Raw genomic sequence first — 26,784 nt, forward strand, 5'->3', positions numbered from 1 at the left:
TTTGGAAACCACTGAAGTCTGCTGCTTGCCAAGGGCATGACCGCCACTGAGTTACTTAAGTTTCCCTGAGCCTACATCCTTATCTTAGAATGGGAATACGGGCATCCGATTAATGCACAGTCGTCAGAATTAAATACTGTGTGCCAACAGATCATAGTGTCTGGCACATAGTAGGGATGCATAAGACGGTACTGCTTCTTATTCTTACTCTTACTCTTCTCTATGTGATCACACTGTTCTTTATAATACACCGAATCTTCTTATCCCATGAAGATCTTTAAGAAGTGTTGCATTAGCTCCCCATAAATCTTTCTTCCTAACCCATCCTGGAGAAAAACCAAGAGGGCAGGGCCACTGACGTTAAGAATGAGACTGTCAGATAAGATACATTTCTGTGAAAGAGGAACCTATTCCTAGAACACAAAGTGAGGGCACTTGTGAAAGCTTGCTGAGTCCTCAGCCCTCTCCTTCACTCCTCACCCTGCACAAAAGTCCCTACTCAAAGCTATGATGGTAATTTGTGACATCAGCACTCTTGGAAGAATCCCTCCATTGTAGTGGCTTTTATTAAACAAAATAACCAATGTGCTTAGTGACTATAGCTATATACACTTTGTAACTTATTAAAATTGGAAAGTGTTTGATGTATAATTATAAAAAATTTATAAAATTTAGAGATTTTAGATTATCTTTTGTGCCATAGTATAACTAACAAATTTGAGTTGATTTACTGGCATCATGTACCTTCTCTGATGATGCCCAGAGTTTTGTTTTATGACAAATAAAGAGATTACACTTCAAACTAGAGAAGTTTTGCTTCTGTTGCATTAACTCCACTTCCATTTGCTTTATCATCAGGACATGTGATAACAGCAAGCCTGGGTCAAAAACTGAGAAGTTTTCTTTTAAGAATTAGGGGAGTCAAATATCAGTCTCGTTTGTAATTCTTAAAATGTGAATAAGACGTGAGCAAATGATCTAAATTTCCGTAGACTAAGTGACTTCTAAGGTCATATCCATTTCTAATTTTTTTTTTACATTTATTTATTTTTGAGAAACAGAGTGAGACAAAGCATGAGCGGGGGAGGCGCAGAGAGAGAAGGAGACACAGAATCTGAAGCAGGCTCCAGGCTCTGAGCAAGAGGTCAGCACAGAGCCTGATGCGGGGCTCGAACCCACAAACTGTGAGATCATGACCTGAGTCAAAGTCGGACGCTCAACCGACTGAGCCACCCAGGCACCCAGGTCATATCCATTTCTAAAGTTATATATTCAAGAATTTTTTTAATTTCAAGAATTTACTTTTTAGAGCAGTTTTAGTTTCATAGCAACATTAGGAGGAAGATACAGAAATTCCCCATATATGTCCTGCCCCACCCCAAACCGCAGGCTCTGTTATTATGTTTTAATCATATGAAATGAAACATTCCATAAAATATACTGTTTGCAGAGCAGATGTTCTTTAAAGAGTTTCTTTCTATTGCGTTGTACAGGCAAAATAATAAATTCTATTTATACTAATGAGACTGGTGATGGCTTTTCTCGCCCAGTACTTTTTTCCCTGTTATTTGAAATACAGAAGGCAGAAGACCAACATACTTATGTAAAAGGAAAGAGAGCCTATAAAATTTCCCTAAGGATCACACACACATACACACACACACACACACACACACACACACATTTACATATATTTACATATAACTGTATATGCACATAAATGCCATCTTAAGAGGACTTTGTTACATACAGCATGCATACAGTCTTGCTACAATCTGAATATGGACATATGATATTCATCTATCAGCCAGAACCTGTTTAGAAACCAAAAATTATTTTACTTCGTTGTATTTATTATTTCATTTCAGGGTGGAAGGACCTGCAAATCAGTAGGTGGGCAAAGCTTGTTTTGTAAGTCATTGATACTAATGGTTTCCATAAATGGAAAATGCACTAGAGGTTGGGCATTGTTTTGAATGTGCTTCGGGCATTGATAAATATATTACAGACACAAATTTGCAGTATTTACTTGCAGACCCACCAAAGTTGTATTGCCCAAATTTGAATCCTGGCCTTATCACTCCATAGGCATGCATTTTTTGTCCTTCTTAGGCTTCCCTTTCCTCATCTACAAAAAGACTTTAATAAGAGACACTCAATGTAAAGTGCTTTACACAGTGCCTGGCACACAGTAGTCATTCAATGAATGTTAGTGGTCATTACTGTTTTATAATAAGTATAATTCTTTGTGATTATTACCATTATTATTTATAATTTTGTTAAATCTTTGTACTCTTATTTTTTAATAATTATATTGAAAGCTCCATTTAAGAAAAAAATAGTAACATATTATAAGGGCCATCAGTGCTGAAACCAATAAGACATTGAGTTATTCTGTGGGGCATCAGGGTAAAGGTCTTCAGAACAAGTTATTACTCAAGTATATGAGGAAATTACAATTCAAGGGCAAAGAAAGGATTAAAAGTATATAAGATAGGCTGTTTCCTCAATAAACTTAAGAACTTGAATCACCTCATTCACCTGTTTTTATATTAGCTTATTTTTCTGTTAAAATTGAGGAAAGAGCTGTAAGTTTGTTTTTCCTTTTTGTGCTGGTATGGGATATAAACACCAAGGTGCTCTTCAAATGGGGTAAACATTCCAACTTGATGACTGGTAACTATAGTTCACATTAGCAAAAAAACATCAAAGCTAGATATGCAAATACCCACAAACGTGGCTTGGAGTTTGATAGTGAAAAAAGAAATTGGAACATACTACCTTATACAATATTGAACAGCTTTAATTTTGCTCCTATATTAATTTACATTATTTTGGATTTTCAGTAAAATGTTAGACCTTCTTGCCCAAATACAAGTTTTGGTAGTTGTGACTTTTGACCGAAGGACCAAACTTTTGTGGTAATGGATTATATGAATTCTACACGGCAGTAGCTTCAGGGAGGAAAATCACATTCAGGTCTGCCAGAGGTTGCTTTGTTATATAGGAACATCATTCCTTGGGGTTCATAAATGTAGGTACTACTTATTATTTTATTTTACTTTTTTACTTAGAGTGTAGCCAGTTCTAAATTAAAAGGCTGAGCACTTTAGAGGACCAATGTCATCAAGTGAATCTGATACAAATGAAGTACATTTTTTCATTTGTTGTTTGTCTCTTTCTTTTAGCAATATAATGCCTACTAGGAGTTTATCAAAATCATAATGCCTTCTTCATAAGTAATTCTGGAGGGTTCCTTATATTCTTGAATGTGACATTTATAGTTTCTCAAAGCCAACATTATTTTTTTGGAAAAATAGATCACCTTTTAAAAATTGTATCTACGGGGCGCCTGGGTGGCTCAGTCAGTTAAACGTCCGACTTCGGCTCAGGTCACGATCTCGTGGTCCGTGAGTTCGAGCCCCGCATCGGGCTCTGGGCTGATGGCTCAGAGCCTGGAGCCTGCTTCCGATTCTGTGTCTCCCTCTCTCTCTGCCCCTCCCCCATTCATGCTCTGTCTCTCTCTGTCTCAAAAATAAATAAACGTTAAGAAATAAAAATAAAAATGGTATCTATGGAAAAATAGAATTTAGTTTCTCAAAATGTACTTAGTAGCCAAATTTTCCATCATACATTTATTGTCTGAAACCATAGTTTTGTGATTTTAATTAAAATGGTTACAACATAAAATATTCAACATCTCCATGAATTTTTTTCTCAATGAACCCAATTCTTCATGTAATATTTTAACACTTAGCTTTATCTTATGAGTGCTTGATCAGAAATAAGCACACTATCTTTAGTGAAGTTGTTTTTTTTTAATGTTTATATATTTTTGAGAGAGACTGAGAGAGAGAGAGAGAGAGAGAGAGAGAGCATCAGTGGAGGAGGTGCAGAGAGAGAAGGAGACAGAGCATCCAAAGTGGGCTCTGTGCTGACAGCAGAGAGCCTGATGTGGGGCTGGAACCCACCCATGATCTATGAGATCATGACCTGAGCCGAAGTCAGACACTTAACAAACTGAGCCACCCAGGCACCCCTTTACTAAGTTGTTTTTAAAGAAATGAAAAACTAAAATGAATTTGAGTATTTGTACAATTATTTAAAATCATTTTAATTTTAAAATAGAATTGCGTTTATATTTAATATATTTGGATTGGTGTCTACTTGAAAAATTTAGAGATTACTAAAAATAGACAAGAAATATTAAAAATGTTTTAAAAGTATAAAGGCATGTACAATTTTTCATGATTCAATATATTTAATGTTAAAAGCAAGATATAAAATGAAATATACAACATGACTCTGTGTAAGAAATCCTGTATTCCATAAAAATCATATATAATATACATGTGCTTACATAATCCAGAAGGAAACTGTCATTGCCAGTTATTGTTGAGTAGTTCTGCAAGTTTTTTCTGTATTTTCCAAGTTTCCTACAGTTTATACATGATTTACATTCACATTGTATGTATCAGTTTTTTAAAAGCTGAGGTAGATGGTGTTTTTTTTTTTTAAGTTTTTATTTATTAATTTTGAGAGAGAAAGAGTGAGCAGGGGAGGGGCAGAGAGAGAGGGAGAGAGAATTCCCAAGCAGGCTCCACACCGTGAGCACAGAGCCTGATGCGAGGCTGGAGTAGATTGTGTTGTCTGTTTGTTTGTTTGTGTATTGTGTATGTCTGTACTTGTGTGAACATGGGAGCAGCATGGTGAGTAGATGTGTTCCTCCTGTGGCTCATTCTTGGGTGTTGTCAGATACCCTAGGTGCCCAGAAACATGTTTATGTACATATTAGAAATGGGAGCATACTTGTTTCTCTCTAATTCCAAAACAAGTGGATTAAGGGTGAATTGAAGACCGATGATAGTTTTGAGCCAAAGGGAAAAAAGACACCAGGATTTCAAAAGACCAGTTATCTGTATGTTTATTAATTCACTAGTCCTCCTGACAAACCCCAGAGGAGAATTTCTTTCTAGTTTTATAACAACAGAGAGTGAAGCACAGAAGATACAGAAGTTGGCCCCAGATTAGATTCAGAAAGTAAGCCTCAGCCCATGGCTTGCGTTAGAGCGTTATTTCATATAACCATTTGTGCTGAAGTTTGCAATGTATAACAATCAGATGCAGTGGGTACTTTGTGGCCATTAATGCTTTTGGTATCATAGGATTAGGGATCTTTGCTTAATAAAGTAACACTTTCTTCTCATTAACTTTATCTGCCTTTCCTTCTGGTTTAGTAATAATAAAGTATGGAAAGGTTGCTGCCCTAGTGTGCATCAGCATGATTTTGAAATGAGCTAGTTTACAAAATTATATTCTCAGGTGCTGCTGTTGGTTGAATTCATTTTGTTAGATGACACACATTTTTTCCCCATATTTAAGTACTTGAATAGTTTCCCGATCCCGTTGAAGTCTCTGTAAAAGGGTTTGCTTTTGGGTTTCACTTCCTCAGGTTTTTTTGCTAATGTTTGTGGCTTCTTACTACAGAAAGAATGAGGGTAGAAAATAAAGTAGGAAGTGATACAGAAGTAGGGGAAGGATGGCCAAAGGCACAGGGAGTAGTTCTTAACTCTTACTGTCATTCCTCTTTGAAAAAACAGAAAATTTGACAGTGCCCATTGAGCCTTGTATCTCCCGGCCCGTGGGACCCAGTCATGTCTCTCTGGAAGAGGGCACAGCCAGCCCTCCCTGCCTAGAGTAGGTGACTCTGTTTCAGCCCATAAGAGCCCCAGCAGGAGACTGAACACTTCTTTCTACATCATGAGACCAGAGGTGCATGGTATGGAATGCTGTGACTATTACCTAGGCCCCAATCTCATCGCCCACATACATACATACATACATACATACATATTTACATACAAAGTCAAAAATGGAGCTTTATTTCTGATCCCACCACCCATTCCCTGTCACTCTCTTCCCACCTGTCCCTATAAATACACCAATCCCCCCAAAAAGCTATTTTTTCTTCCCCGAAAGCATTCCCTTTCCTTTTTTATTAGTTTGTTGTTGTTATGTTTGATTTTATTTAAATGAGAGAGCACTGTTACATAATCTTCTTCAGAAGAATAATATCACCAGGAGGTACAATTTCAAGTCTCCAGACAATACTCATTGCAAATTTGAAGCAAGCTTCTCGTCAAATGATAGGGGACCCTACAGTCTCTTCCCATTGTAGGGAGTCCCCATGATCTTGTCGTGTGTTATTATAATTCCTTCTAGCTACACTTTAATTAGCTAAGTTTCTTTGTTTACAAAAGTTCCTTGTTTGGAATGCTATTCAAATGCAACATTTCAGAATCATTTTCTATCATAGGCTTTTGTGCGTGTGTACAATTATAGGTGATCAAAATTCACAAATACGTTAAGCCAAATTATCAATACTAACAAAATGAATCTTCTTTGGATCATACTTACCAGCTCTGTTCTTTTAATATAATACACACATTATACGATACAACTAAAATGTATGTTTATATAATATTTATTTTCCTCCATTCACAAAATAACATACATTTTACCTGCATCATTGTACTTGTGACAGTAGGTCCGATAAAACATTTCAATACTGAGGTGAGGGCTTAGACAAAGACTTAAAAATTATATATTTGTTATATATTCAAAGATGATTTAAGCATTACATCATTTTGAAAAGAACCGGGATTTGGGATTTGTTCTCTCTGTCCCTCTTCCACTCTCTCTCTCAAACTGAATAAACTTAAAAAAAAAAAAAAAGAATAGAAATATTTTTACTGTTACTGAACTGAGACAATCTTGAGATATTTGATAAAAATTTCTGAGCAATTTAAAAGAATGAAGTCTCTCCATCACTAAAATTATAACTGTCTTTCTTTCTGCTTTGACAGGGAAGGGAAGCAAGACTGATAAATCGTATATTCTAAATATATTTTTTACAAAGCTTGGGAATGAAATACAACCAAAGAAAGAATTCGTGTTTTAATAAACATTCACATCCTTTTTAGTTTAGAGTCATCCAATGTAATTCATGTAAAAAACTAGATGACTTATTTCCAGGGCTCAATTTCAGATTGGTGGTATGCGTTGGTCAGGATAACTTAGTTCTTAGAAAATAAAGTTTAAAGTCAGGCAATTATAAAAAATAAAATAGAAGACTGTCTCTTGGGAAAATATCTAGATTTCATTTTGACTTTAATTTTGACCATCTGATTAATCTACAAAAAAAAAAAAAAAAAAAAAAAAAACAGGTGTCCTCCCCCTCCCCAAATGTAATCCCGGAGCGAAGGGTTGTCAAATAGCACGTTTCCTTTAAAGTGTGTACCGACCTTTCCCTGCTTTTTATTTTCCCACACTTTGAATTTCAAGATCCCTGTAATTTGATGATGTCTGTAACAACTGCTCTAATCATTGGTAATGATCCGTGTACTGACGTCATCCATATGCAGCTTGTGCTGAAGCATATTTCATGGGTGTTGTTTTAGGTCATTCAGTCTGTTTCAGAATTGTTCATGACCGAGTGAACAGTTCAGTTGCAGTGTTCTCAGTCAAAGTCATGTCCAGGAAGCTTTCTGTGTCGAGTAATTACATTCACCTTTGGTGAAAGAGCTTCAGCCAGCGAGATTAAGAAATACCCCATGGAGATTGCAGAAGTGCCTCTCACGAGTTACTCACACTAAGAGATACCACGAAAGAACTCTAGGCCCCGGTTCCTCACTTTTCCTCTGAGTAGAATGTTGCACAACTTTCCTTGCCTTTCCCGGTTTCTCCCAGTCACGTCATGCTGACACCTTGCTCCCGCATCCCAGGCTCGGTGTAGCCGAGGTTGCTGCAGCAACAGCACACACGGGGTAACATTCCCCCGTAGCTACAGCAGCGGGACGTGAGTCAGTCGAAAAGTTTCGCTGAGTTTTTATTAGTGTATGATGCAGTCCATTTCATCTACAGTTGCCAGCCTGTCCAAAAGTCACACACCATGATGTGGAAGACTCGATGCTCATCACCTTCAAAGTGTTAGCTGGTCCAGGGGCCTCTCACTGAAGCCACTGCAGTTGCCAGCCCCTTCCACAGCACCCTTACTAATACCTACCATAAGAAGCCACGAGTAAACCTCCAGCCCCGCTGCCGGAACTCAGCTTCTGCTATTGTATGTCCTGTGTACTTAATAAGCAACAGTGACCTTGCTTGATGATCAAGAAGCTCCTTTTCACCAAGGCACCTGGACAATGTTTAACATCCCGGAAGACTTTTTTTCAACCCACTGGCTGGGAAGACCATGTGCTGAAGAATAAGGATGGAATTACTGTAATTCTCAATGGGAAATTATGAACGTGGAAGCTTACATTTAATATCGATTAAAGGTAGTCATAGAGTTATCATAATTTCTAACCCAGGATTTGGTTTGTTTTTCAGACATGGAGATGACTTGATCGTGACTCCATTTGCTCAGGTAAGCCCCGTTTCGTGAACGGGCAGGTTTGCCGCAGATTTGAGAATTTAATTTGGGGGATTAGTTCTGGTTCTTAATGTCACTGTAAATCAAATGCAAGTATAAATAAAAATTCTGTGGTTCGTTTAAGTAATTCAAAGGCAATGTTAGAGGATGTGACCTTAACCATATTGGACTGTTTCCTATAAACCCATAGACCCAAAGAATGTCTTTGCTTCAGATTACAAATTACCTAAGTGACATACTTAAATGAGACCATATTTCCTTAACTGATATAAACAGTTGAAGCAGAAATCTATACCATGGATTAAGTTACATTTAGTATATTTAGGTACATGATCAGTGCTTGAAATTTAATATTTCAGTTCAACCTAATGCTTTATTTACTCCTTTTTATGTGTCATTTGTACAGATTTAAATTTATCTTTATTTGCTCCCTTTAGGCTTACAAATCATGAAAATAACCATATGACATAAATACTGGAAGATGATAAAATGATCTAAAGCATTTGGAATATATATTAAATGGTTGAAAAGCAGATATTCTTTGTATAGGTCAGTGCTTTGCTACCCTAGCTGTACATTAGAATCACCTAGAAGCTGTTATCCCAGGCCCCAGGTCATATCCCTAATCAACTGGATCCAAAAATCTGCGGATTGGATCCAAGTACCTGTATTTTTTAAAGGCCCGGTATTTTTCCAGGAAAAGTTGAGAGTCACTGATATAGATAGACCCGGGAAAGAATAGAGTATTATTGATTTAACCAGGGCATGAAACAGGCTTAAAACCAACACTGACTGCTAAAAAGAAATATTGAGTATGAGAATACAAGTGATCCAGATAGATTATAAAAATCATGATAAAGGCTAATCATAATTATAACTAAAACTAGTTCTAGTGCCTTGGGCAACTCATTTAACTTCTCTAAGGCTTCTTTTTTCAACCAGCAAAGGTGAAGGACTTGTGTGATAAAGGTAGACCCCAGTTCAAACCCCCTCTCTTCCTCTTGCTCAGTGAATGGCCTTGGGCAAATCAAGGAACTTTCCCCAGCCTGGGTTACTCCTCTGCTAAATGACAGTTCCAATAGAACCCACTTCGTGAGGTTTTTAAGATATTAAAATAAACTTGTGAAATGCTCAGCACAATTTCTAGGAAACAAAATGAATTTTAAGTGTTATCAGTAAGAGCTCTTTCATGCCTAAAATGTTATAATAGTTTAAAAAAAACATAACGCAGGGTGTAGATAATAGAATTATGCATAATTCTTCTACTTTTTCAAATTTCATGAAATTTTATAATTGCTATAACTTAGACCAAAAATTTAGTGAATCCATAAATAACACACCATATAATAGTGATTTTTTTCATTACTGCCAGCAATTAAAAGTAGAATATTACCACCATATCTTTTAGAAGAGTAATGACTTTTTTGCTTAAGGTTTTTCCAGAGATCATAAATTCTTTCTAGTACCCGTATTTCTGCGTTCAAAAAACATTTACACTCTTCATTGTTTTAATCATATTTTGTGATAACAAGATCATATAAATTTAGGGATTTTTAACTGATTACTATTGAATACCCATAATTTTATTTCTAAGAGTGAGAGCGGGGTGAGAAATTAAAATCAGGTAAAATAATATAAGTAACCATCACCAAACATAGAAATAATCATTCCAACTATGGTTTATTCAGCTAATTAACTATTATTGCTTCTGACTAAAGTCTCTGGATATTGTTGTAAGAAAAATATATCTAAATATATGGTAAAAAATGAGAAAAAATATGTATACGATACTTCAAGTAGTATTTATTAAATAACAAATACTTTTATTTAAAAAATAAATTTTTCTCCAATACATAGATTAATAAATTTGATTTGGTCCTTGCCATCGATGGTCTTAAATTCCCAAGAAATCTATATAATTACACATATTCTATGGTATTCCTATAATATACAAAAAAACCAACAGAATTTTAGTACACTGAGAAATATATACATGTAAAAAATCATTTATTCTATGTTAGCAAACTTTTTAAATAAATATATATACTTAATACTTTTGAAATTAGGATTTGAATATAAACCAACTCTGCATAGTATATAGGCATATCTGATGCCTGAAAATAATCCTGGAATGTATTTAGAAGAGTTTACATATGATTAGCTCAACGTTTCATAACACCTTATGGAAGGTGGTTGGTCATTGGCCCAGAGGCTGCAGATTTGTTTTGTTTTATTTTGTTTTGTTTTGTTTTGTTTTGTTTTTTAAATGCTTCGTATTTTCACAAATGGCCTTTTACTCAAGTACATGATCTGGAAAGCTATACTAGAATTAAAAAAAAAAAAAAAGCCTGTTAAGTACTGAACAGTTTCACCACTGATGGGGCATCTTTGGGAAAGCAGATAAAAAGGCCCAGTAAGCAACAGTTTGTCTATGACCTTCTCTTAAGCCCTGTTGGATACCTCCTAGAATATTCTGTTGACCTAACCAGTAATACCTTAAATTTTTAGTACGAGATATAATACCATTGAATGCTAAATATTATAGATAATGCTTAAAATGAAAGATATTTAGTCACTTGAAGTGATGTCTGCATTATTTGGCTTAATATGTCATAGTTGTTTTTGCAAATGGACAGGAGACTTGATTTTAGACAAGTCACCCAAGGCAGTGTTCAAACAGACCAAGAATTATCCCCTTCCTCCAGTATGCTCTGGAGTTTAGAATTTCACACTAAATTATTCTGGCTAAAAAGACATTCTCCTTTCAAAATAGAATTTCTTTTGCCATAAAAATTTTAAAAAGAAATATAAGCAAAAGGAAAAAATGGAAATTTCCCATAATTCCAAACCCCCAAATAACTAGTATTGACATTTTACTTTACATCTCCCTAGGTTTATTTTTTTTAGTGTATTTTCCTTTCCATAATCCTTAATAATCAGCCTCACACTGTCCAAAGAGGTCAAAGGTCTCCAAAACCCACCTCATCTGCCTCTACTTGAGAACTCATTGCTTTCTGCCTGAGTCTCCAAAACGTGTTTTATTCCCCAGTCATAGATTTCTGTAAAGCTAAGAGAACAAAATCTTGTTATAAAGCAATTTAGAAAGACATCCAATTTGATGGACATGGCTGAAACCTAACCCATTTGGACAGATGTAATCTTCAGAAGGGGTCCTACAACACTGCTTCAGACTGTGTTCCCATGTCCACAACACTGTCCTGGTAAGAAATTCTTGCTGGTGTTTAACCTAAACTCTTTGCCACTTCCAATTTCTTATATTTCCCCTATAAGCTCAGAATCTTTTTGGTCCTCAAAAAAGTGACATCTTTATAGATGTGACTTATTTCCATTTTGAAATATTCTCCTATGTTTTTGTTGAAATCTTTTGGTGTGGGGATTTTCTTAGGCACAAAGGCTAGGTATTGAGAGGAATCCCAATGCCATGCCACATCATGCCTCTCTACAACTGGCCTTTTCCTCCTAAAAGTATAGGAACAGTTTGGCCAGAGTTCTTTCCGTAGACTAAGGAATACCAGTGAGACACAACACTGATGAAATTTAGCAAACTCCGATTTTTAGTTAGCTACGTCTGGCCACACCTGTCCAGATATGTGATATGACTACCTTGTAAAACTGCAAGCCAACTAGAATTCTCGTCTAGGTGAAATTCTCATCTTGTTAAAAGAAGTGGAATATTTGACTAAGGAAAAGCCGGAAAATACCCACTATTATCTGGGATCCTGAAGAAACCCCCATGTTAAAAAACTAAGGAGATATACAGAGTAGGAACAGATGAGTCCTTTTACCTTTACTGTAAGCAAAATATAACACCTAGGATAATTTTGTAAAAAATGTACCAGTCGCTAACTCTATAGAACATTACTGTTCCATTGGCAATCGAACATTGCCAATGTATTATATTTTTAAGGCCCCTGAGTATCCCTGACCCATTTCACCCAGCAGCAACCACCTTGTGGCTCATCTCAATCCCCAGCTTGATGAGTCCACCAGGCGCCCCTACTGGCTTGTAAAAGAAGTTGGTCATCACATTTCAGTTGCTTCTGCTAGTTTTTCCCTGATATTTTATTAAAAGAAATTACAGCTAGCATCTTCTAGGAATCAAAGTACTTTTTAGACTTAATTATATGAAACCATCAATATTCAACCTCTGTTGACCTACAAAAAGAACAATTTCATATGGTTTAACTAAAACATAACTTGGAAAGAAGTTTTCTATCAAAATGACCTTTCTATCTTATAAATAATTACACTTTGACTCCATTTTTGTTGTTTTTGTTTTTGTTTTTGTTTTTTTCTGGAAGTAAAACCAAGGCAAGGAATTCTTTCTTGTTCTCCCTTTCCTCAAGGCCACTGGCAACTCTTGGTCTGTATTTTAGCACCATCTATTGGTATAAAGTGTAATTGGAATGAAAAGTAATCCTCAAGATTCTTTGTTACCTTTTAAGCAGGGATTTTTAAGGAGAATGTTGTTGCCACATCTTTTTTTGTCTGTTTGTTTGAAGCAACCTCCTTTTGACATCTTTTTAAGAAATCATTGACAGAAGTATACATTTCTTTTAGTCTATTATGCTCAGTTGTTTGTTGTTTAACTTTTAAATGAAACCCATAGTTTCCTGCTATTTTCAGTGAATCTTACTGGTTAATAAATGTTTAAAGGTATTTAAGAAAATCTAAGATTCATGTGTATAAATAACATTCAGTCCTTCTCCTGGGCCAATACATCATCCACCTCTGCAAAAGTTTTCCATAGTGCTGTCACGATTTCTTTCCTAAAGTGTATATATGTCTCATCATTGAAAATGTATTTTTGACCTAGACTGATTACACTGTTGCTTGGAGGGGCAGAAGAGAAAGAAATGGCCTTCATTTTCTAACCATTGAGCTGTGTAAGGGAAAAACCTCAAGGTACTTTTTGGTTAGCACACCTTAAGTAGCGGAGAAAAGTATAGGAGTTGCAAAGCCCTGACTATAATTCTCAAAAGGTTGAATTCAAGGGGAGTGAGAGTTTCCCTGAAACAAAAGCAAAGAATAACTGGATCCTTACTGAGGGGCTTGAGTCAAACTGTTTCCAGTTCTCCCACACAGCCTAGAGTTCCAGATGCTTCACTCTGTGGCCTGCAAGACAAGTGAGAGCATGAAACACTAACTCCGTGCATTCGTGATGTAGGCACCCAGGATCAATCAGCTAAATCCAGGGCAACGCCCCTGTAGCATATGTCTGGAACTTTTATTTATACTTCTGCCAGTATTATATGTGTGCTGTAGTGCAGGAGATAATAATTAATCCTTATTAGAAATTTTATAAAGTATTATTTGTCCTGCCACAGAAACAGTGATCTAGTATCAGCCCACAAAAGGCACGATATATTTACAAAATTATTTACTGCAGCAGTGTTTGTAAAAGAAAACGTGAGGAGACAACCTACAAGTCAATTTGGAGAGGGGACAGGCGGCATGCCTGGACGAGGGGCTGGAAAGGAAATTTATTTTTTCACTTTTTATTTTGAAGTAATTCATGCATATAAGAGAATATATCTAGTTAGTATCTAAAATATAAAGGACACTAAAATCAGCAGCTAAAGAAGTAGAACAGTACCAATATGTTTAATACCCCCTGAGCATATGTTGTCAATTTCATCTACCTGCCTCCTCTCACAACTAACAATAATTTTGGTTTTTGTCTTTATTAATGAGGGAGATATAGTTTACATTCTACCGTTTGTTCTGTTTAAACTCTGTCCTGTGTGAAGATAGATTATGCAAAAACTACATGAAATTTAAATTAATATCTGAAACAAAATTATCTGATTTAATAACCTTTACTATAGCAGAGTCAAAAATTGTTTCACAGAAAAACAATTATAGTCTATCTTTCATGAACTAATGTTTTCTTTCAAATGAGCGTAGAACTTGAATTAGCTGCAGCACTATTTCTGTTTACCCAGGTGTCAAATGCAGTGAACTCACTATAATTTATTAGATAAAGGTCTCAGAATTCTGAGGTTAAAATTCTGTCTAGAAAAAAAGGAGTATTTAGGGAGTGCAATAACCTCATTTAAAATATTTTATTAGTATATTTGATATTCAGTCCTTAAAGCCTAAATTAGGCCTGTATGATTTAATGACACTGGATCATTTATCAGATTTATTTCTATTTCTGCATCATTCAAGACTTCATGCCTAATGAAAGACAGCATGCTCTGATGTCAGCACTTGGTTATTTGAATACTCCGTCATAGGCAGCGTGACCTTTCAGTGCTGTGAGTTGTTTACATGTGATAATGAGCCAGGTTTTTCCAGTGACTGAGTTAATCATGGTTGGCACCTCAGGAAGCACCGTTAACCCCTTCAGGGGATAATGCTGTAGGTCACTGTCCTGGGGTGTAAACAGCACCCCAGTGACCAACAAGAATCAATGCCCGTTTCAGAAATGTCTGAGACATTTTTGTCTTAGAAAAACATTTAGACTGGCTTTAGTCTAAGTCAGAGCTGGATGAAAACATTTTGGAAGTAGTTCTGGAACAGTGGGAACAACTACAGATTTGTGTTCCCCACCCCCCTTTGTTACCAATGATAGGCACTAAGTAAACTCCCCATGCACATGCCAGATCATTAAACAAATGGAATGTTGCCATCATGGGCTAATATTCTTTGTGTGCTTTCTGTTTGCTGGGCACTGTCCTTGGCACCTAACCTGTCATTTCATATCATCTTCACAACAGTCCTCAAAGACAGCTATCACTATCCTGGGTTACAGAAAAGGAAACTGAGGTGGACAGAGATTATGTAACTTGTCTAAATTCACTGAATACGTAACGGAGCCAGGCAGTCTGGGTCTTTACATAGTACCTAACAGGACAATTGAAATCTATGTTTTAGCTAAACTCAACATTCTGGTTGTCACCCACATTACTTATAATCTCACCTTGAGGCTCTACCTTGAGGGAAACTCACCCATTCTAGTGCAAAGGGAGGCAGGTAAAGCTCTTGCAAATGTTCTCTCCTAGCCTCACTTCCAGTTCTTTCGCCACCTTCTAGTTACACTAGATTAGAAAAAGAAGGACCTTCAGAGATAGATGGGATATGCTGGTCCCGCCTTGTGTATATGGGTGTGTTGTGTCTATGTATTCATTTCTTCAACAAAATTCTTTAGTACTTTCTATAGGCCCAGTTTTGAGCACATAGGGTGGTCTCATTTTATGTGAAAATGCATCCTTAAGAATCTTAAAATTGATGATTCAGATAACCTTAACAAAGAAAAGAATTTTTCTTTGCTAGGTAGCCATGTGGCAAAAGTGAAAAAAAAATTTAAATTCACCTAGATTTCTGACTTTGAAAGTCTGACATTCTTAATGAATATTTAAAGAGAATTTGGGAACATATATTTAAAATTTTACCCCTAAAGTGAGAGTTTCTTATTATTTTGTATTATACTATTTTGAATTTGCATAATTCGTAACAATACTGTATGTATATTGCCTAAGATATTGGTTTGGTGGCTGAGGAATCCAGGAATACTGTGTCAGCTTCTGCTACGTCACCATATTCATTGACAATGAGGAGAAATACCTGGGAAATCTTTGCAGTCTGACCACTCCAGATTTCAAATAGGTACATGTAAACTTCACTAAGGGCTAAAAGATTCTTTAGTGGTATGTGAAACTAAGTTGCAAGCAGTATCAGGTTTTCACTTAACAAACTACTTTTTACATCACCAAACCATTTTAAATTGCGTTAAAGATGGCTCTGTTCCAAGGAGCTTAAAGAGTCCCTTTTTGTTGTAGGTCTTGGCCAGCCTGCGAACTGTACGAAACAACTTTGCTGCATTAACTAATTTGCAAGATCGAGCACCTAGCAAGTAAGTTATCCTTTCCCCACCCCGTCATGCTAAACTTTTAGACGGTGTTTTCTGAGTCTGGTTGAACTCAAGGCAATGTATTTGATTTCTCTCAGTCGTTGCCATGTTGTCTAACCATTTACGCTAAAGCCTAAGATGTCCTGTCAATTTTCTATAATACTTGCAGTGATGGTTCTAATATCAGAAATGAAGCCATATGAGAAATAAATATGGTGCCTGCGTCTGTCAGAAATCACCTGGCATAATCAGTCCTTTGCCCAGTTATTCACACTCAGGGTAACTCTATCGTTTTGGCTTTACTTCATAAATTAACCGTGGACATATAATCTCATCAAGCCTTAAAGTCAATCCAAAGTCATCCTCTTAATTCTAAGACACCAGTTTAACTTGGAGAAGCATTGTATCATATCAAAGATCTTTGATTCTCCTGCTGTTACTGAATCTCAGATAAGGAGCCTCATGGAGCAATTAATAAAATTGTGATTTTTTTTTTTTTTTGTGATAACAGAGGAAGCATTTGAAAGACAGAAAGCTGAGATGGGAAATAATTATAATTTGAATCATCTAATAAAGGTGAAAAATCTAAAAAGAGAAAATAATTTTTCACGATTAAGTGGAAAACTAATTACTCAAATGCTCCTTATTTTGGCATTCTATCATTAATAATAAACAACAAGTCATTAAAATGTAAACTCCAGAGGCTCTGGGTGGCTCAGTCAGTTAAACATCCTACTTCAGCTCAGGTTACGATCTCAAGGTTCACTAGTTTGAGCTCCACATCGGGCTCTGTGCTGACACCTCAGAGCCTGGAGCCTGCTTCAGATTCTGTGTCTCCCTCTCTCTCTGCCCCTCCCCTGCTAGTGCTCTCTGTCTCTCTGTCTCTAAAATAAACAAACATTAAAAAATTAATAATAAAATAAAATATCAAGTCCAAATAATTTACCAGAAGAAAAAAAATTTCTTTAAATAAATATTAAGATAACAGTGGATAGAAATTTATTTAAAATTATAACTTATCTAAGTCTATAAAAGTATATGGAAAATCTGAATAATAATTTTAATTGTTTTAAATGTTTTTTTAAATGTTTTTTTTTTTTTTTTTAATTTTTAAGAAGAGAGAGAGACAGAGTGCAAGCAGGGGAGGGGCAGAGAGAGAGAGACAGAGACACAGAATCCAAGGCAGGCTCCAGGCTCTAAACTATCAGCACAGAGCCTGATGCAGGACTCAAACTTGTGAACTCTGAGACCATGACCTGAGCCAGAGTCAGACGCTTAACTGACTGAGCCACCCTGACGCCCCAAAAGATGTGAATAATTTAAAATAATAATCCCATAATAATGTAACTGACACATTCACATTTTCCATGTGAATTTAAAAAAGCTCTGGCCACTATGTATGCATTTTCTATGATAACAAAGGTTTTTTAAAAACCAATATAAATGCTACAACGCAAGTAATTATTCGAATGGAACCCAGAAGCTTCAGTCAATTGTCCTGTTTTCCAGGTAATGATTTCGCAGTCATGTCTCCTCAGTCTGAACATTTCTCACCTTCTTCTCCACCCCCACCTCATCCGTTGGGCTAATTGCAATTCATTCTTTAGGTCACAGCTTAAATATAATTTACTTGGGGTCATCGTCCCTGGCTAACACCCAACATAACACACGTACACACAGGTCCCAGACTTGATGGTACGTCCTTCCATGTCTGTGTAACTGCATACTACACCTAACTCCTATGTTAGTACATATCCCTCTGTGCTCCAGGTACCTATTTACTTGTCTGAGCACCCCTGAAGAATGTCAGCCTGCAGCCATTGGGGGGTGTATGTGGTTGACGTGTGTTCCTGGTGCCTCACACAAGAGCCAGCACAGAGCAGTCACTCTGCATGTGCTTGTTGGCTAGAAGAGCAAAGTGATACTGTAGCATGTGAAATCTGAGGGTTTACTTGCAGTATTTGTTTACCATTACCAAACGTGTCTTCTGTGCTCCATGGCCATATAATATCCCAGTGATCTCAACAGCCCCGTGGGTATTTTGGCATTTGGTAACTCATAGGTAATGTCACCTCCTCTTTGGAAAGTCTCAGCTTCACAGGAGGCATGAAATTACGGGTGTCACTCCCAAACATTTTAGTCCCAAATATTAAGGCATGTCTTTGAATAGGCAAACTACAAACTTTATAATGCCTTTTATGCTTCCTTCAGACATGGTCACTTGGGTACCAACATCTAAACCTGTGTCAGGCAAACAGTTTACCAGACAGGTGTGAAGGCAGCAGACTGGCTTTCTGTCTCTAAAGAGATGACCTAAGACCCATCCCTTGAAAGATAAAGTTTTCAACTGATTTGCAAGGATGAAACAGATTAAAGTAGAAAAGAGCAGCTAGAGGAGGATAGAAACTCATAGTTTATGCCTAAACCTGACCTATTGTATGTCCAGTAACATCTAACCAAACAATATTAGCTGGTAGTCTCTAAGTAAAGGCCTTTGTAGTCTCTCTTTTGGCTAAGACAGATTTGTACCTACTTTACTGATTCAAATTGAATCAACCTCTTCATGTATCAGAATAGCAGAAATTAGTCTACACAGCTAAGCTCTGCTGCAGATAGCGATGGTGAAACGGTATAACTCTGGCTTGTCACATGATGACCATGAGGGAATCAGAATTTTCCCTGCTGGACACTTACAATGCCACTAAAACATTTCCAAGCTTACCCTTGGATTTCATGGAAGGCATGTGAGGCCTTGCACAATCCGCCCTTTTTGTTTGCTACAGGAAAGAAGTCCATGAGGAATGCATGTGAAGCCTGGCCCCTGTGGGTACTCAAATGTGGATTGCTGATTTTACTAGTCTATCACTGGTTTCTATCATGTTGCTCTTTCTTGCCCCTGAGATTTTTAATTCCACAGTGAGTTCTGACCCATTCTTCATTAAATGATTTACCACTGTAACCATGGATCAAGTGATTAATATCGTCTGTTTGTCATTATTTGTTGAAATATCAATTTCCCAAGTCCCCAAATTGTAGGATTGTTATTAAGAGAAGATAATAAATAAAAAGGCAATAACCTGGTTTTCTAAAACTGTAGATGAGCTTAGGACTATTCATTTGATACCTTTTTTCAGATAAAACTCTTTCTAGATTTTCACAGAGCAAGGACTAAAAAAGGAGTAATTAAGATATAAATTATTTGAATAATATACTCTTAGCAAGAAGATCAGCTCTATTTCAGAGTAACAATTTAAAGCATCACCCTTTCTGTTTTATGAAACATTAATCAAGTTTTACATTTCTCATTTCATTTACTAATAAAAACCAGAATAACTTGGCAGTTGATTGTGGTGCATTTCCAGCCAAACACAAAACTTCAATCCTAAAGTGACATCAATAAACTTAAAAGCAGTAAGTCAGAGCCAGACACTGCCTGGAACCAAGGCAGTGAGAATTTAGAAAGCACTAGATTGCATCTCCCAATTAAGAGATGTGTCATCTCAGGAAAGCAGATTTGAACACAGCTCTGCAAGAGTCTGTCATTTGCACAGACGCATGGCTGTTCGTCCTCTTTCCACAAAAGCATCTTAAAAATAAGGCAGTATGGCAGAGCGCTGGCTCTAGAATCCCACTGTGTTAGTTGAAAACTCAGCTCTCTTATTCTGAACAAGTGACTCGACTTCCCAAAGCTTTGTTTTCCTCTTTTGTAAAACGAAAACAATGAGATAACCTGCTTTATGGTTTCTTTTGAGGATCAAAGTAGATTATTCGTCAAAAGTGCTCATTTAGCACAGTGTCTGACACACAGTAAGTGTTTTGTAAGTGTTAGTTAAGTGTTAAAGATCACTATGCAATATTTTAAAAGCTTCCAATTGTAAGTAAGTTATAGTCCATAAGTGATATTCTTTTCAACATAATTTATTAAGCACTGATTGAATAGTGGATACGTTGTGGCTGGACTCTGTAGAGATACATGTTAGTTTTAGAGCAGGGTTTTTCAGTTTAAGGGGAATATAATCACCTTGTGAAACTTTGCAAGCATCTGAAAAATCAGAGAATACAAGATAGAACCTATTTAAGTACCTTTGGTTTATAGTGTTTCTGCAGTCTCTATAGCATCTATTTGGACAAAGCATTGATATACCTCTCTGATAAATGTATCAGAGATGTTTCTCAATATAAGGAAAGGAAAAGGAAAGTGTTTAAATAGCTTCTCTAATTGTAACACAGTCTCCAAGGAGTCATTCACTTCTGAGAATTTATGCCAAAAACAAAAGTTTCTCATCACTGTATTAGGGAAACCACTTGTCGCTTGACTGTTCTTCAAATTCACAAAGTTTGTGTTTGCTCTGTAAGCCCTGGTTTAATTGAATGCAGTCAATTAATAAGAACTTCCTCCTCTATCATGTTCCTGTGACATTTACTTCAGCCTTATTTTCCCCAAAGTCTATCACTGTGAGATTTAACTCTTTGCTTTTTTTTGACATGTGTGATATTAACTATAGACTAGGAACTTAACTGGCTAGTCTGAGAGAAATCTTCATTTGCATGTCCTGCCTTAAAAATAATCCTTTGAATTAAAATAGCATATTGGAGATGACTCCGAGAGTCCTGAGATTAACATGCACCACATATTTACTGCTTTGTACTTTTCTCTCTTTGTCAGAAGATCACCCATGTGCAACCAACCATCCATCAACAAAGCCACCATAACAGGTAAGAAAGATCTAGAAGCTTACTCTTCTTCTGTCTAGAAAAAAAAAAAAAATCATATCTTCCAAGGTTCAGCATAACACTTAACACCAATTTTATATTGCAATTCTATAATTTTAAAGAAATTGTTCCCTTTTTCTCTCTATTATCATTTCTATCCTTGAGTCCACAAGTTCTCCATTTAAGCTATTATTTGGGAAATCTTTACTGATGTGCCGTCTTTAAAGACCATTTAAATCTGTGCTGATACATTGCTCTCGGCATTTGTATTATGAGAGATAGTGTTACCTTCCAAATGTTGACCATATCGTTTCCAGGCTTATGCCATCAGCATGACGTTATTGTGTGGTAGTTTGTTTTAATGAAAGGGAAAGCATAAATAAAAGGTACCTTACTGGTTAATTGATATCCCAGTTGTGTGCAAGAAGGAACACCATTCCAGTAGTCCTGATTTTGGCTCAAAGTGAGAATAAATTTACTTTGGGAGGGGAGAGAAGTAATTATACAACACAGGAAAGTTCAATGAGATCAAAAGAACAGATGTTTGGGGAAAAGAAGGGAAAAGAAGGATGAAGGACATAAAGGGCAAAAAAAAAAAAAATCATCCCAATTCCTATTAATCTATTTTAGACATGGGGCTTGACCTCAACTGAACCAAAAACAGAACAAATGATCTCATTTTGCTGAACCTGAAACCAAATTGAACTCATTTAATCATTTCTTGAAACCCCAATTGATTCATTAAAATAATTGCCTGGAAAAGAAAACCTATGTTTTCTAAAATTATTACCAGAAGAAAATTAACATATTCTCCAAACTAGACCATTACTTCATTTGATTCAAGTGCCTTCCTTGGACTCCAACTCAGAATATTTTGAGAGCTCCTTATTAAGCTATTAGTGAGTACACTTTGCTTGAAAGTTAACTTCCCCATTCAGGTCAGCACTTTTAATCTGGTCTCCTTTGCGGTCACATCAGAGTTGATTCTGGAACAGTTGGTAATGTTGTTCTTTTTGGAATGTCTTTTGAATGGGATTTGCATTTCAACGAATATTAAATGTTTGGTTCTTTTTCCTATGTTTATCTTTCAAGATCTTGTTGGTGATGATTTTCAAGTGTCATTTCATAGTGTAAGCCTTGTCCATCACATTTCTTCCTGTCATTGTTCAAGATATAGACTGAAATTCCTGTATATTAAAATAAGTTCTTTGATTAACAACTTTTTTTTTCCCAGAAAGCTGAGTTCAATGTCAATGGGTCTCAACTGAGATAGGGGTGTAGAACTGGATGGCCCTGTCTCTGTACACTTGCCTATTACGTTGAGGGACAAGCAGGCCAACCTTTGTGAGCCTGCAGCTGGGGCTTCTAGTGAGAGAGGCCACATGGAAGCTCATCCCCAGCCCTGCTTCAGGCTCTAGATCTGACCCCTATGCAGAGGGGTCACCTCCCCACCCCTACTATTTTTGCCACAAGCAGGACTCTGACATTGTAGTTTGAACAGAACGCAGTGCTATTTTGGTTCCTGGATGCTTGTGTAGCTTGAGGTCACATATGAGCCAGCCTCACAGGAGCATCCTCTCCAGAGAGCAGCTGCAGGTATCGGTGGAGATTGTTGTGTCCATCAGGAGGTGGTGGGTGGTCAGTGGTCCAGGCAGCTGTCCAACCACCCTGGCAGATGCCGGGAAGTGATTAAAGGAGGAGTAATTGCACTCAAAGGGCACAGACTTTTCTTAAACACATGTGAGAGACCCTATAGAAGCCCCCACAAATGTTCACATAGTGTTGAGGCCCAGGAGTTATACCAGAGGGAACTTTGAGCCATTGAAATCTGAGAATTAAGGTTAATATGGCCTCATTTGTACCCACAAGCTCCTGACCTGAGGCCTAGGGACAGTGGGGCTACAGAAATATCTTATCTAGGAAGGGAAACTAATTAACTGTCCTTAACTGCTTAGTGCAGCCGTGTTCATCACAGAGCACAATGGGAAATTAACTAGAGAATGGCAGTCTTTTTTCCTTGTCCCAGCCTAGCCAACCAAGGTGGAAAAGTGGAATGGAGGCTGTGGGAATGAGGGCAATGGCAGGAAAAGATTTCTGTCTCTGAGCCCATTCTGAAAAAGTAGGCTCTTAAAAACATAAACTTGGATAGAAGTAAGAGTTGAGGTACACAGAAAAGTGCATCTCCTTCCTCAGCCGCTGACTGTTCAGGACCTATACATCCAGGTTCACGCCTCCTATTGTTAGAACCCAGCTATTCCTGTGTCATGGTCCTGGGAATGGCAGAAAAGAGTGTTAAAAAGGGTCAGTGGGGCACCCTTTAAGATGAACTTGACCTTCTTAGTTATTTTGGTTAGGATCTGGAGGAACAGTGCACCATATGGCAGAGTCCAGGAGTGGTCCAAAAGGCTGCTGTGGTGCACAGCTCCAGGGGCCCCTGGAGGGCAACCACTTAGAACATCACGGGTGGGCGCCCCTGGAATTGTGTAGAATGGGTGTTCTGCCTGTCTAGAATTCAAATCATGCTCTACCATGATAGCTGTGTGGCCCTGGGCAGGCCACATACCCCTCTCTGCCTTGGTTTCCCCACTTATAAATTGGTTATCATATTTCATACAGTTATTGCTAAGTAAGGGGCGTTCACATATGGATGCTCTCAGCATCCTGCTTCACAGAGTAGGCATGCAAGACATTTTCTCTTTTGCTTTGCACTTTTTTTATTCTCTGTAGGTAGAACAAGGGATGATGGAATGAGTAGGGCAGAGAGTTGAAAGGAGGAAAAAATGAGAGAAAGAGGCTTGTAGGGTCATAAGAGAGAAAATATGGAACCCCTCAAAATGGTCAAAACGGACACACTTCCTTGGTGCCTGTCAAAAGTGGGTCTTCCTATTGCTCCCAGTGCTGTGTCCCTACTTTTCCTCACTGCCACACACATTGGTGGCCCTGTGATGTGGGCAATAAAGTATGGTTCAGAATCATTTTCAAAATCTAAAATAATGATCTCTCTACAACTTTTCCGTAAATCAACCATTTGATTTCTTTAAAAGAACAGTTAAGAACTTTGTCTACATGCATCACACTATGTTTTCTAAAGCTTTCTCCCACAGAACTTACAATACCCTTTTCTCCTTTGAGATTATTCCACTTGACATGTGTTTTAAAGCCAGGGAAGTTTGACTTTATATCATTAGGGTTAAAGCATGTAAATCACTTGGCAGTTTCTATTTCCATAGCTAATGTACATTTCCAAATGTACATTTATAAACGAGTCTCATTACTAAAGAGCTATTTTGTTCTTTAGTGTGATATAACAAACACATGGCATGTGGGGTTTGGAGCTGGAGTACAAACCCTGGGTCTCTCATTTGCTTTATTCCCTCATTTGAAGAATGTAGATATGAGTAGCTAACTCTCAGTGCTGTCGCAGAAATTTGGGGAGATAATTTAGACAAAGACCAGAAGTCAGCAGGTTATGAGTAACTCCCCAAGTGTTTCTTCCTATAATCCTAATCCATGTCTGGCATCTATTGTTGTTGTTGTTCTTAAAGCTAATTTGAAAGCTTGTAAGGTAGAGGAGGAAGACACTGATGATGTGTCAGCTTTTCTGGAACATTTCATCAATGATTGTTTTTAAACAGTAATCACAGGACATTTTAGGAATCCTTGTATTACTTAGAGCAAGGCTCACCTACTTAGGTCCTTAAGGGGCAGTGAATAATAGAACTAGAGTATGTTGAAACATGAGGGGGCAGCAAAGCGTCAGAGATGGCCAAGCCATCGCTGTATTGTGCTGTTCTGTATGGGTTTTGGAGTTTAGCTATGCCTCTTTAGACACAATTAGTCCTTTCGAGCATTTCGTTTTCAAATGATGTTAACTCAGGAAAAGCTACCTCATACAATCTTGTCATGTCTTCCCAGTATCACTTTTCACTAAGTTTCTAATTGCCACATTTTCAATCCCTTTAATCATTTTCAAATTAAGGATTTTCATGCAAGAATGCAACTCAGAGGAAATTTAAACTTCTCTGTTGTAAAGTTGAGAAAACTGAGGCCTAGTGAGAGTAAATGGTACTTAGACATGGACCCAGGAATATATATCTCTGAGTCCAGGGGCCTTCTTACACCCCTGTAAAACCATTCATCATATTAGGGTACCTTTCAGACCAACTTTAGAAGTGTATGCGTTGAGAAAGTATAAGAAGTATTAAAGGATATTAATTTATGAGCAATAGATACAGAACTGTATTTCTTGTACATAAACTTGAAAATTAGAAAAAAAAAAGTCATGTCCTATCTCCTCCCTGGATAGGTCTTTATATTTAGAGCTGTTTCAATTATATTCACTGAATATAACCTCTAGGCTCTCAGGTAAATCGAACTTGGAGGTTTAAGGCAAATGTCTTTTGGCTCAAGATTTTAAAAAATACAAGTTTTTCTCTATAAGTGATAAAGTGAATATAATTGCTTACACTTTACCTATAGAGGGAGTCATGTGATACAGTGACTAGCATAAAACAAAATTGATTTTAGTCCACAAAAAAATTGGTGTAAGTCTCCACTCCACATATTTTACCCTGAATATTCACAACCCCTTAAAAACCGAGTGTTTTCTAAATAGAATTTAGTCAGTTCGGTAAGTAGAAGATATAAAAAGTAAATTATCCAAATAGTACTAATTAGTTGAAACCCAATGAGAAGAAACTTAACCTTGCATGTTTATTGTTCTTCTAAAGCTCAAAGTCATTCCTAAAATCCAACGAGGGGACAAAAAGAATACCAAAGGTATTTAACTGGAACAATTATTGTGTTATTATCTGGACTAACCATTTAACATCTTGAGCTTATTAAAGAAAAGACACCAAGAAAGTACATAGTGATGCTAGGTACTTAGCTAAGTCATTATAAGTCTGTGTGTGTGTGTGTGTGTGTGTGTGTGTGTGTGTGAGTGAGAGAGCGAGAGAGAGCGAGAGAGAGAATAACAAATAGTGTATATAACATAAAAAGAAATATGTGCAATAATAATTGAAAGCAAGATCTGCATAAAGAAGACAAATGGGTCTAGGTGAGAGAGATCAAAGAGATTGGACGGAAATGCACGTTAAGGTGGTGTGCGTGCAGGAGGAGACCAGTCCATTGCACATAAGTCCCCTCTACTAGTAGCAGGCACCACTTCACCATGTACTTCCCCTATTTTTCCTTTTCCTTTAATAAGGGCACATTATAGCAAGACTCTGATAATTGCAAAAAATGGAAGCTCAGTTAGCTTTGTTAGGAATCTGATTGAAAAATGCTGAGGACATGTGGTTTAATAACTTGAAGGAAACATGGATAAAGATTGTGTATGGGACTGTTTGTACATTGGCTTTAAAAAAAATGTTTATTTTTGAGAGTGAGCGAGTGAGGGAGGGGCAGAGAGAGAGGGAGACAGAGAATCCCAAACAGGCTCTGCACTGTCAGTGCATAGCCTGATGTGGGGCTCAAACTCACTAACTGTGAGATCGTGACTAGAGCCAAAATCAAGAGTCAGATGCCTAACTGACTGAGCCACCCAGGTTCCCCTGTACATTGACTTTTTTGCAAGTTTTTTTCTTATTTTACCTTGACACTTAACACATCTACTGACTATCAAGTGTTTTAAAGTTTTTAAGCCAAAAGAGGTTACGTTTATAAAAATTCCGTCATGAAAAAGACCTCTCCAGGAAAAGCATTGAATTGAAAGATTTCCTTAAATACTTGAAGTATTATTATATGATTATTAAACTTATAA

The 26,784-nt window shown here is 37.0% G+C and overlaps 1 protein-coding gene across 5 annotated transcripts in view; it reads left to right on the plus strand.

The window, feature by feature from the left end:
• PDE4D (phosphodiesterase 4D) overlaps nucleotides 1-26,784 on the plus strand; it is a 720,383-nt gene that overhangs the window by 515,956 nt on the left and 177,643 nt on the right. For all 5 annotated transcript variants that reach the window (XM_060637805.3, XM_078449652.2, XM_078449637.2 and 2 more), the window contains exons 3-5: nucleotides 8,389-8,425; nucleotides 16,237-16,310; nucleotides 20,974-21,023. In XM_060637805.3, coding sequence (XP_060493788.1) covers nucleotides 8,389-8,425; nucleotides 16,237-16,310; nucleotides 20,974-21,023 — 161 coding nt within the window. The remainder of the gene's footprint in view (nucleotides 1-8,388; nucleotides 8,426-16,236; nucleotides 16,311-20,973; nucleotides 21,024-26,784) is intronic.

Source organism: Panthera onca, chromosome A1 (assembly GCF_046562875.1).
Source record: "Panthera onca isolate mPanOnc1 chromosome A1, mPanOnc1 haplotype 2, whole genome shotgun sequence".
Classification (NCBI taxonomy): Eukaryota; Metazoa; Chordata; class Mammalia; order Carnivora; family Felidae; genus Panthera; species Panthera onca.